Source organism: Achroia grisella, unplaced genomic scaffold (assembly GCF_030625045.1).
Source record: "Achroia grisella isolate CSIRO2021 unplaced genomic scaffold, CSIRO_AGI_Agris_v1 utg3654, whole genome shotgun sequence".
NCBI lineage: Eukaryota > Metazoa > Arthropoda > Insecta > Lepidoptera > Pyralidae > Achroia > Achroia grisella.
The window spans coordinates 157,183-170,129 of NW_026712822.1; the positions used below are offsets into that span (position 1 = coordinate 157,183).

At 35.5% G+C, this 12,947-nt stretch overlaps 2 protein-coding genes across 2 annotated transcripts; one reads left to right on the top strand and one right to left on the bottom strand.

Moving 5' to 3' along the window:
- Positions 1 to 8,208: 8,208 nt before the first annotated feature.
- LOC131844024 (uncharacterized) lies at positions 8,209 to 9,916 on the bottom strand. The gene is made up of 2 exons (XM_059192809.1): positions 9,436 to 9,916; positions 8,209 to 8,514 (listed from the first exon to the last, which is right to left on the bottom strand). The coding sequence occupies exons 1-2, from the start codon at positions 9,721 to 9,723 to the stop codon at positions 8,266 to 8,268; spliced, it is 537 nt and encodes a 178-aa protein (XP_059048792.1). The 5' UTR covers positions 9,724 to 9,916; the 3' UTR covers positions 8,209 to 8,265.
- A 333-nt stretch (positions 9,917 to 10,249) lies between these two features.
- Positions 10,250 to 11,350, top strand: LOC131844023 (uroporphyrinogen-III synthase-like). The gene is made up of 2 exons (XM_059192808.1): positions 10,250 to 10,408; positions 10,509 to 11,350. The coding sequence occupies exon 2, from the start codon at positions 10,593 to 10,595 to the stop codon at positions 11,337 to 11,339; it is 747 nt and encodes a 248-aa protein (XP_059048791.1). The 5' UTR covers positions 10,250 to 10,408; positions 10,509 to 10,592; the 3' UTR covers positions 11,340 to 11,350.
- The last annotated feature ends 1,597 nt before the right edge of the window (positions 11,351 to 12,947 follow it).

Genomic DNA, 12,947 nt, shown 5'->3' on the forward strand with positions numbered 1-12,947 from the left:
GCAGAGCGTGTATACTAGACAACTGAAACTATATATACATAGATTTTTTAGTAGGTGTCGTATATTGCGAGGTAATAACGTATTATTACAACGTCGTAACGTTGTCGGTTGAGACTATGTATATTACAGACTAGTTGTTCCCGCGACTTCGTCCGCGTGGAATTTAACTTTATTTTTCTGAAATAAAAATAGCCTAAGTTACTCCTTATTACATCAGCTACCTGCCAGAAAGAGACCAGCCATTTCAGAGATTAGCCGGAACAAACAGACCGACAGACAGACAGACTGACAAAAATGATAAAAAATGTTATTTTGGTATATGTACCGTATATATATTCATATGCATGTAGTAAAAAACGGGTATTTCAATATTACACAGACACTCCAACTTTATTTACATGTATAGATGAGGGAATGTAATGTGGGCTCTATTCTCCATGAGTCGAGCGCAGTGATGGCTGGCTCATCCGTCATACTCGTGAACGGGTGCTGCTTGTAGGGACTGGTCTGCTCTAATCACTATGACTGATTTCCATTTATTAATTGTTTAACCAGTTGTTGTGTATTAAATATTTTTCTATTTGATTATTTAATTGAATTAGTGCTAATCGGTAGTTTGTATTCACACACTTAAACTTAAATTGTAAAGTAAGAATAAAATTATTTAACAGAGCAACACACAACTTGCTCGTTCTTCTTGTGATGAGACAGCTTTCCGAATGAGCGGTAGATTAAAAAAATGTGATAACTATTTAAAAGTGCTTCAATATAAGTTTATTTGAATAAATGATTTTCTATTCTATTCTATTCCGAACTGACTGTAGATTTGACATATCATAAGAGTCTGTAATAGACCTACATGAATTTTGATTGATTTGTTTTGACTAGCTGACCAGGCAAATTTTATTTTGCCATATAAATTAATATCAATATCGAAACATTCACCTTTCTTTGTAGCTGTGACGTGGTCGAGTGGAATGAGTAGTCATGCTCACTAAAATGTCCAGACATGTGGCGGCGTGGTGGGCCGGGTCATTGGGAAAATATGGTCGAGCGCAGTGATGGCTGGCTCATCCGTCATACTCGTGAACGAGTGCTGCATGTAGGGACTGGTCTGCTCTTATCAGTACGACTGATTTAATCTTATAGTGTTTTTATATTTGAGCCTAAATAGATTAGTGCTGGTTGGTAGTTTGTATTCACACGTTTCGACTTGTAAAATGTGAACTTACAAGGATTGTTTAAAAGAGCAATACACAAGTTTCTTGCTTATTCTTCTTGTGATGAGACAGCTTTTCGAATAAGCGGTTAAATTAAAAAAATGTTGACTATTCAAAAGTGCTTAAATTAAGTTTATTTGAATAGTCATAACAATTTGTTTTTTATCTACCACTCGTTCGGAAAGCTGTCTCATCACAAGAAGAACGAGCAAGAAACTTGTGTGTTGCTCTTTTAAATAATCCTTGTAAGTTTACATTTACAAGTCGAAACGTGTGAATACAAACTACCAACAAGCACTAATTTTTTTTTTTGGGTCAAATATAATCATGCAATAAGATTAAATCAGTCGTAGTGATAAGAGCAGACCAGTCCCTACAAGCAGCACTCGTTCACGAGTATGACGGATGAACCAGCCATCACTGCGCTCGACCATATTTTAGGGAGCCCATTGACCCGGCCCACCACGCCGCCACATGTCTGGACATTTTAGTGAGCATGACTACTCATTCCACACGACCACGTCACAGCTACAAAAATTACTATATGGTAGTTACAGTATTCGCACTTTACATAAGGATGCATGCGGCAATCAATACAAAAGCGGCTACGCTATCATATATCAAGAAAGCAGTATGAAAATTAAAATTATAACGTTGTCCGCAAATAAACTTATTCTTGCTATATATTGCTATCATCTATAAATTCATCTATCTTATAATAGGCTTTTTTACATAACATTTGTTTAATATAAGATTTGAATTGCCTCTCTGTAAGATTTAGCGTAGACTCTGGCAGTTTATTATAGAATCTTACGCAATTACCATAAAATGAATTACTAACTTTGTGTAGACGGCATCTATTCTATTCTATTCTTAGTTCACAAATTCGTGAGAGCAGCACAAGCGGCCCACGTGCTACCTTCGCGTGGCGTCAAACTCAATAACGACAGCTATCAGTTCCCGCCGGTAACGAAGGTAAGCCGATAGCGCGGGACACTTTTTCAATTCTCATACCGATAAGATCCACATCTGAGGGCCTCGTGGGCCGGGGAAGATAGGGGGGCACCTAAATCATAGTCCCACTGCGCGACCCTTTCCCTCTAATTTATATTCCGGGGTCCCCACTTGCCAGCTGCCGCGTAGGTACCTACGTGCGTCTTTTAACATTCATAATCCACTTTGACCTGTTACGTTTAATCAAACCTATATCCTATAGTATATATCGTAACGACCTCGGTGGTCTAGTGGTCTAGCACACCGCTTTACGATGGTCGCGGGTTCGATTCCTCGCACGGCACAAACATTTGTATTCATTAGTATGATTGTTTGTATCGGTCAGGGTGTTTTCTATATATAATGTGTAGGTATGTATTTACAAAAAAAAATGTCTATGTATATGTATCAGTTGTCTAGTACGCATAACACAAGCTTTAGCTAGCTTAACTTGGGTCTAGATGGCGCTGTGTGAGTTGTCCTGAGATTATTATTATTATCATTACTATAATTTCATTTCTTATTTATATTAGTGCACCGCAAACAATCATTCTCTGCGCCACCCATGGTTGCCTGGTAGATAACGTCGCAAGGTATTAAGTCCGCTATATGTACACATTGTTTTTATGTACATTAAAGTTAAATAAATAAATATATTGTTACATAGTATAAAGCAAAGTCGCTGTCGCTGGACACTGACTTTGTTTTATAGATTTAAGCATACATAGGGACAGATAGCTCTGTCCCTATGCTTAAATCTTTAAAACTACGCAACGGATTTTGAAGCGGTTTTTTTAATAGAAAGAGATTCTAAAGGAAAGTTTATATATATAATACATGTAACCCTTGCGAGTAGAATAGAATATATCTTTATTGCTAACTGTGTGGGTACATTTTTTTGTGGTATAACACTATATATAGTTATGTATCAACAGTTTCACCCTATCGGGCATGCAACAATTTACAACGAAAAGCTAGTAGGCATATAAAGTTTCATCAAAATCGTCAAGCCATTTCTGAGAAGCATGGTAACTAACATTGTGACACAATTTTATATATAACATAGATGTGTAGATAAACAGGGTGTTTCACTTTATATATAAGATAGATGATATACATCTATAAACAGGGTGTTTCACTAAGCACCCTGCAAGAGCCCGGGGCGCCGGGGGTACTGGGTGGCTCCTCTGTAAAGGGTTTCCTCCGTGCGGATATCCCTTCATTTGTCCTCGTTTCCAATGTAATTATAAAGATCCAACCAAATGATTGCGTATTTTAGTACATTATTGTCACGTACTGCAATTTATATTTCTGACAAATAAATCGCTTGATTGATTTATAATGAGGATTACAGAATTAATATTTGTACGCTGGAAACAGCAGAATATGATGAAACATATATAGTATATAATTACCACATGTACATGCCGTATTCTGACAAATAAATATATTATTATTATTATATGAAACTAACTGTACCCGCGACGTCGTCCGCGTGGAATTTAACTTTATTTTTCTAAAATAAAAGTAGCCTAAGTTACTCCTTATTACATCAGCTACCTGCCAAAAAAGGTCGCGTCAAAATTGGCCCAGCCATTTCAGAGATTAGCCGGAACAAACAGACTGACAGACAGATAGACAAAAATTGAAAAAAAATATAATTTGGTGTATGTACCATATTTATATTCATTTGCATGTAACAGAAAACGGTTATATCAATATTACAAAAACACACTCCAAATTTATTTATATGTATCGATGAAATGAAATGAAATGATATTTATTCGGTAGATGTTAAAAAAATTAAAACACACATTAAAGAAACAAAACAAAAACTCAAAACTTTGCAACAATTACAAAAATAAAACAGTGCTCAGCATAATGCTGCAGCGGCTGGAGCGCTGCAACGCTGTTTTTCAGCACAAAACCTGGGGTAGTGTATTACTATATAATACTATTGTATAACTATACTTTGTTTTCTCTATACTTACCAATCTATACATATAAATAAAATTGGAGCGTCTGTTTGTAATATTGAAATAGCCCTTTTTTACTACATGCATATGAATATAAATACAGTACATACACCAAATTAACATTTTTTACAAATTCGTTAACTTTATTTTTCTAAAATAAAACTAGCCTAAGTTACACCTTATTACATCAGCTACCTGCCAATAAAAGTCCCGTCAAAATCGGTCCATCCATTTCAGAGATTATCTGGAACAAACAGACAGACAAAAATTGTAAAAAATGTTATTTTATTATATGTACCGTATTTATATTCATATGCAAGTAGTAAAAAACGCTTATTTCAATATTACAAACAGACACTCCAATTTTATTTATATGTATATATTTAGGTTTCCTAACTATATAATATAATTATATCTCGCCTCTACTCTAGTTCAATGACATGAAAATTATTCAACCATACCGACTTAATAGGCAGGTAGTGGAAAGTTGGTTCATTACTAGTGACATTAGGTTTATGGTTACGCGCTCAAACTTTGTAATGAGCAGCCCTCCGTCCTCCAGCAGCCGAGAATGTTGGATCCAATCTCTTTATCTATTTACCAAACATGATAAAATACAGGCCCTTCCCCTCTGGGCACACTGGGCACGTGCCCAGGGCCCGGCGATGGATTGGGGCCCCCAAGCCCTTCGTTTTGACACAGATCTGTGCCCGCAAAACCGTGACTTCTTTTTAACCAATTTAGTCATTATTTAAACGAAATAAGATCGAAACGCATTTGAAAAAGTACAGCTGGCGCGCGCATACCGCCTCTTCACTTTCGGTCGCTGCGACAGACGACAGACATTCGAAAGGCTAGTCTAGTCTAGTCCCTACTCCATTAAATAAAAGAGAATAGAATAGGATAGGACAGGACAGGATAGGATAGGACAGAACAGAATAGAACAGAACAGAATAGAATAGAATAGAATTTGTTAACTCGTTTTATACAGTAATGACATAAGAAATACAAGAATAATTTACACATTAAAAAAACAGAGTCAATGTGGACCACAACTCAGCTTAATGCTGGAAACATAAGTTTCCAGCGCTGTTTTCAGTTGTGCCCACAGTACGGACTACTACGGACGCACATACATATGTATATTACAATAAAAAAATACGTATACGTAAACTTTATAAAACAGATATTATACAATAAAAAAAATAATAATATCTAAGAGAAAAAGTATATAAATAATAAAAAGGAAAATTATAATAATCGTAAAACATTATATACGTAACTAGTTTTTGCCCGCGGCTTCGCTCGCATTAAATTAGCCCCTTAGGGGTGGAATTTATCAAAATCCTTTCTTAGGGGATGCCTACATCATAGTAGCTTTATGCATGCAAAGTCTCAGCCCGATCGGTTTAATATTGACATAGTTTCATACAAACTTTCATCCCCTATTTTATCCCCATGTGGGTAGAATTAATCGAAATCCTATCTTAGCGGATGCCTACGTCATAACATCTACCTGCATGCCAAATCTCAGTCCGATCCGTCCAGTGGTTTGGGCTGTGCGTTGATAGATCACTATGTCAGCCACCTTTGAGTTATATATATTTAGATAGCCCTCAAATAAAAAAAAATAAAACTGTAAATGAAGAAAAGAAAAAATAAACAATAATAAAAAAAAATACCCACAGTGATGGGTACGGTGCATTTTACGTATTCTAATAACGGTATCGTAATATTAAAATAAAAATATCCATAACACTTGCTCTCTGGTACCAGCACATAGTTTGAGTCAAGGAAAATGTGTGTCATTACCAAACGAACAGTCCACGGAATAGTCTTAACAAATGCTTACCGATGTCTAACAAGATCTTGGACCCCTCAACACATAACAATTTTTTAAAAATATTTTTGCCTAGTGTTCAAAATCTACCCTATACCATCGTAAGCACAGATTATTATATTAGAGCCCGTTAGTTTTCTGTTCCCGCGTCTTTCATTCCCCTCCATTAACTAGTAACAAACTGACTGTACGGCGGCCATGACGCGCGCGCGCATTGTATTGTGAATTAAAATAAATTAGAACTGTAAAACCTACTGTGAAAGTGTGTGAAAGCTAGCGAAGATATCTTCGAGACCCTGAAGCCCAAGAAATCCGCAGAACCATACAGGTACGTGACCTACCGTTTTCCCTAACATTTTGGTAGCAGAGAGTAGTTTCCCAAACAACTAGTTCGTTTTGAAGGTAGACGTGTTAAAAAAACTAATTTGTTTAATTTAACAAAATAGTGCTTTATTACAATGGTCATAGGGGCCCCATTACCCTAATGTGACCAGGGCCTCTAATAGGTGAAAGACGGGCCTGATCAAATCAACTGAGAACCATAATTGAAAGAGGGAACTACAGGGCGCTGCCGGCGAATACAAACAGCTTCATTACGGGGATCATATTGTTGAAAGGCAGCGGATAACGGGCGAGCTGATGTTTATGCGAGTCAACTGGGACGTGAGCGATGAGGTAACCCGATCTATTGATATTGTATTGGTTATGAATGAATGAACGAAACTGTATGATATGAATGTATGGGACACAGCTACCTAGATACATCAAAATAATAATTGCATTTAATAATGTCTAGTAAGACAAATCCAATATTGTCTACTAAGCACTGCCGTGTCTAAACTGTGTCACCCCACCTTACATTTTCCTATTGTTATTTAGTATATAAGATCATTATTTCTATGTACATATTGTCAGTTTATTACCATCTGTAATATACATCGTCTCGACCAACACTTAGATAATTTCAACAAACTTAAAAACTGTACAAGTACAAACTTACGCTTACGTATAAAAATAAGCTAATTGTACCTAAATGCCGTCTACACAAAGTAATTCATTCTATGGTAATTGAGTAAGATTTTATAATAAACTGCCAGAATCTACTCTAGATCTTACAGAGAGGCATTCAAATTTTCTATTAAACAAATGTTATGTAAAAAAAGCCTATTATAGGATAGATGAATTTATAGATAACAGCAATATCTAGCAAGAATAAGTTTGTTTGCGGATAACGTTATAATTTATTAAGAAAAGATTTTGATTAATTCTACCCCTAAGGGGATAAATTAACGCGAGCGAAACCGCGGGCAAAAGCTAGTACTATATAATTCTCTTATAATAATGACCCACTGCGCCATCTAGTCCCGCGGTAAGCAAACCTTATGTTATAGTTACTAGACAACTGGTATAAATACTCAATTTTATAATATACAAACACCCAGACCGATTTAAATGCATACAGCTTTACCTCCGACGGTCGCTGGTTCGAGTCCTCGCGCGGTACAAACATTTGTATTCATGAGTATGATTGTTTGTATCGGTCTGTTTTTTATGTATAACATGTATGTATAATTACAAAAAAATATCTAAGTATTTATATCAGTTGTCTAGTATCCCTAACGCAACGCATTATTATATAGTGGGATATATGTATATATGTATATTATTATTTGTTTTATTTTTTGCCTTTTCAACTCACTGGGATAGGGGGCAAGGGGTTATCAATCCACATTGGATTGATAACCCCATTGCTAGCAATGTACCATGTCAGGTCGACCTCCACGCGGTTCCCCCTGGAAACCATCGTGTTAAATTCCTAGTGAATTTGTAACGATGGGCTAACTGACCTGACCTCATGCTCATCTTATCATCCTCCACTGGTGCCCCGCCAGCGTAAACCGTTAGGGCAGGTGGGTGCACCATTCCATTATCATCAAAAAAAACACTGGGATATAATATTCGTCTTCATGGGCTTGTCTTTATCCCATTATTTGGGGCTCTCTATAGGTCGTCATATCTGAGCATACTCTCCTTTTATTCATATCATCTTTCACACAATCCATCTTTTATTAGGGCGTCCTCTTCTTCTCCATCCATCCACGTTCATATTATACACTTTCCTTACAACATAATCCTCGATCACTGGGATATAATATTAAAGATACTAAAAACAATGCTATATAAGTATATTCAACAATCAAACACGAATCAGAAATATTAAATATAATACAGCTCGTCACAGCGCTGGCTGCTCGACCGTAGGGCTCCTTAAAAAAAGGTCATCCTCGAACTCCTTATCGAAGAAGCAGTTGGAGGGGGGACCTGTGTGCGCGGCCAAGCAGCGGTGCTTCCGCAGGAGTAAGTACATGAGTAGGTTGTACTCCGCGGTGGCGTTCTGGACCATCTTCAGAGTCGCTTCCAGCTGTTCGTGGCGGGCGTCCCACTCGCGGAGACGCTCCACGCTCGCAAACAAGTACTGGTTCAACTGCTTGATAGACAGATACATCTTTTATTTGCATTTAAGAGCACACACAGAAGGCACAGAAATATAAAGAACAAAAATCTCCAGATTTTGCCAAACTGAAGAGGAAACGCCACTACACAACTTATATGGTTGTAACCCACTCATGCATAAACGATATATCTTCTTTGGAAAGTTTACACTCTTTCATGAGGAGATAAAAACCATCGCTCTTAAGAATATCCTTGAATTCTTGTCCCTGACGGGTCTAGGTAGCGAACTCTAAAAAAGGGTGAGCACAGTAGATTCGTAGGTCGCAGTGCTACAGGTCCAAGCACCTAACAATGGCCTAAACAACCCAATAAATATATACATTATACATATATATATATATATATATATGTATAAAGAAACTGTAACAAGTATTTATTTTTACTCGTGACCGAGTGCTGCTTGTAGGACTGGTCTGCTCTGATAACATGGCTGATTTATTTTGTAACTAAACTCACTATTAATTTATTAATATCAACTTTGCTATTCGGCTTTTACACAATTCTAAAAAAAATAATTCCGAACAACACTAAAGAACACGCAAGTTTCTTGCTGGTTCTACTTGTGACTATGCGTTCCGGTATGAGCGGTAGAATAGTAAAAATATGACTATTCAAAAGTATTTAAATTAAGTTTATTTGAATAAATATTATTTATATTTCCAAGTAGAAATTATATTATCTTCATATTATATTATATTATATTAGTATGTTACTCTAGCAAAAGTTTTGAGGTTCATATATCTTTTATGTTAAAAAACAGTTACTGTGTAAACATAAAAAGGTTTTTACAGTACCTTCATCATATAATATAATTTTAATGTAGGTACTCATAATTCACAAGATTCATATACGTTAATAAATAACAGTTACAATGACGGAAATTATAAATCACCTTGACTATTCTTCTTTCCATTATTTTCCTTTGAATCCATTCGCATATATACGTAAGGAAGGCTGACATCAATAGTACGAGTGTAAAAAATATGTCTAGAGGGGGAAAATGAGTGAATGCAAGGTCGAACCAAGCGTTTGTTGGCGGGGAAACAGTGGGAGTCTGTGGTGTTTCGAATTCCTCCTCGGACTTGGAGTACAAGTCTGGTACGTAATACTGCGCTGGTAGAAAAAGCAGTGCCACCAGCGCTGTCACGATAAGCCCGCTTGAACATGTGCTCAACGGCATCGGGAGCCACAAACATCGACTCCCGCTTCACATCGCCAGTAAATTATGTCAAGTAAGGTAGATTCTGTATCGAACTTAAACTGGTTAGTTTTCTTTTGGAATCTTATCGAAATATGTAAATGTGAACTTTATCAAAATAAATTTATTTAATAAATACTTGACAGAGTAAACGTCGGATTTTTTTCTTCTAGATTTAAAAGCTATTGTCACTACCAAAACTTGCATTTTACTCTGTTTTTATACGTTGCATCCAGCGCCTTAAATTCTTATAAAGAAGCTAGGACTGACATTTGCACCACATATTGTCATTCAGTTTGTCGTCTCATCGTAAGTCAGTCCTTTGAAACTGACAAGATAATAAAATACAGAAATGATACCAAAGACAACGGCTGTATGGGCTTAGACTGTTTGCCTTTCCATTAAGGATAAATAAAACAAAAAAAAACTGACAAGATAAGTCAGATAAAACTGTCAACTTCAACAAGTTGTCATTGGAAAAAAACTTTATTCTAATTTCTAATAAACTTTCAATTCTTCATAATTTCTTTTCCTTAACATTATTTAAATATTTTTATATATTAAATACTTAGCTTTCTTAGTTTTTGTTACATTATTAATTTCATTTAAGACTAACTTCAGTTGTTTTACTTTTAATTGTGTCAATTGTCTATTCTGTAAACATCATGTAAGTGCTAAAGTGTTATGCATGGAAATTACCTGTTTAATCGAATGTGTTGACTCGTGAACGTCCAGCGTTTTACAATAATAACATCCTCCTTCCTCAGGGTCAACTAGCTCGCCGTTGAAATAAAGAATAAGGATTTGTTGAGTAGCTATCAGTAGGCCTACGGTTACGCATCGACATTAACATGAAGAAAGTTGTTTTATTCAAAAGTGCATCAGAAGATTACGAAAGAGCTTTCACTGAGAACAACTACCAAGTGGTGTTTGTGGAACCCTTACGATTCTCGTTCATAAACCTTGACGCTCTCAAAGATAAACTTGCACTTAACGAGTACGAGGGCCTAATACTGACCAGCCCTCGCGCCATAGACGCCGTGTCCAAATGTTGGGATCCCTCCAAGTTTGTAACATGGAATATGAAAAAAGTCTACACAGTAGGCCCTGTGAGCAGTCAAAAAATAACTCTTTCACTAGGCCTGGAACCGCTGGGAAGCACTGCAGGTAATGCCGAAAACCTAGCCAAATTAATCAGTAACGAGAATACAAAGACTTCAAAATTTTTATTTCCATGTGGCAACCTGAGATCGGAGACCCTTCCCAACATGTTGCAGATGCAGGAGATTACAATAGATTCCGTGACGGTGTATGAAACCAAGGAGAACGAGAGTCTTAAAGAAGATTTGATAGCACTGAACGAGGGGGACCAGGACCCGTGCTGCATGGTGTTCTTCAGCCCGTCGGGGTGCGAGTACATTCATCGTCAGCTGCAGACCTTCAACAACAAGCTCTCTACATTGCCACACTTTGCTATCGGCAACACAACAGCACACAAAATTGAAAATCTGGGCTTAGAAATAGCCGGTGTCGCAGCCAAACCTGTCCCAGAGAGTGTTGTGGAATCTGTTAACTCTTATTTCACACCCCACCAATAAATTTAATTAGAATTGAGTCTTGGTTTAGTTAATTGCAATGTGTACAAAAAAAGTGAAAATATAAATGTTAAATGTGATATCAACAAAATATACTGGTGTTGGTATTTGTCTCTAGCTAAACATAGGTATAACATTAGGCAAAATAATATGTAATATACCAAAATTTATAAGAATTTTGATAGGCAATATTACTGTGATAAATTTCTGTTGCATTTGTGATAAATTGTAGTAAAATTTAAAAATCTGTAACCAATGTATAGTATATATTGTTATAGAGGTGATGCCTGTAATTTTATACATAAAAGTTCAAAAATTAGTGTATGTGTACCAGGGATGTTATGGATATGAAATTTTAGATACGGATAGGTTTCGGATATAATAATGATTTTTATACCAGATATGGATATAAAATTATTTCAGATTATCCGTTAGATCCGGATAACATATATTAATTTTTTAAGAAATTTCAAAAGTAAAATACAAATAGCTAATAAAATTACTTACTATTACATAATGTGTCTCAATTAGGCTCCACCCCTATCCAGTATTATCCGAAACTTTTATTTCGGATTCGGTTACGGTTACTGATATTTTTTTTATATCGGATATCCGATAGTTTCGGTTACGGTTACGGAGCTTCTTAACATCCCTATGTACCTATAAGTTCATAGGTACACAGGGATGTTAAGGAGTTCATAACATAGGGATGTTAATGTGTTTAATAAATCTTTCGAATCATGTGTATAAGGGTAATAAAAATTTAAAACAGGCATACTGCTTGTACACAGGGAGTAATAGTTAAATTACAATAAAATATAGTTAACACATATTACTAATCATAGTATATATATATATACTTCAATCCTTGTCCCTGCGACTGTAGCGAACTTTAAAAAAGGGCGAGCACAATAGATCTTTGTAGGTCGCAGTGCTACAGGTGCTACAAACATCTGATAATGGCCCAAGCAACCCAATAAAAAAACATCATAGTGAAGAAATTGTCACTGTTTTTATTAACTTTTCTGTAATTTTTCATTCTCATTGATCAAACTTAAGTACAATTAGAATTTTATAAATACAAATATTGTTCAACATTGTGACTGAGGATGATGTGGCAGCCAATATTATTTAAGTAGTGTTAGTCAACTAACCTTGTCATTACAAATGTTTAATTAGTTCTAGATATAGATGTTTGGTGCTGGTTATAGATAACTTTTTATTATATACAACTCTGAATATAGGCATTGTACATTGTTAAATCTGAAATCACAATTATATATTTTGTTATCTAGATAAATAAAATAGCATAATTTATGGTCATAAAATAGATATAGTAACACTTAAAAAATTACTATTTTAAAATTAGTGTATTACCCACTATTTCGTTTTCATGTCTTCAATTTCTTTATTATCCAGAATATATTGTTCATTAAATAGATAAATTTAAATTTTCAAAATTAAAGCTAACATTGCCTCCTTTTATATAAGTCAATTAAATTAACCACGACGTCTTAATCATTATCTAAATACTTTTATAATGACATATAATACTTGTGTATATTTTTGTTAAAACTTTAAAGGAAAAAAAAAATTAATTAAATTTAAAAC

What these genes read in the sequence shown, in the direction of transcription:
- LOC131844024 (XM_059192809.1), bottom strand. Translation starts at nt 9,723, where the DNA reads ATGCCGTTGAGCACATGTTCAAGCGGGCTTATCGTGACAGCGCTGGTG. An exon ending in TGGAAAGAAGAATAGTCAAG is followed by an intron (nt 8,515 to 9,435) that starts GTGATTTATAAT and finishes TCTATCAAGCAG; the next exon opens with TTGAACCAGTACTTGTTTGC.
- LOC131844023 (XM_059192808.1), top strand. Translation starts at nt 10,593, where the DNA reads ATGAAGAAAGTTGTTTTATTCAAAAGTGCATCAGAAGATTACGAAAGA.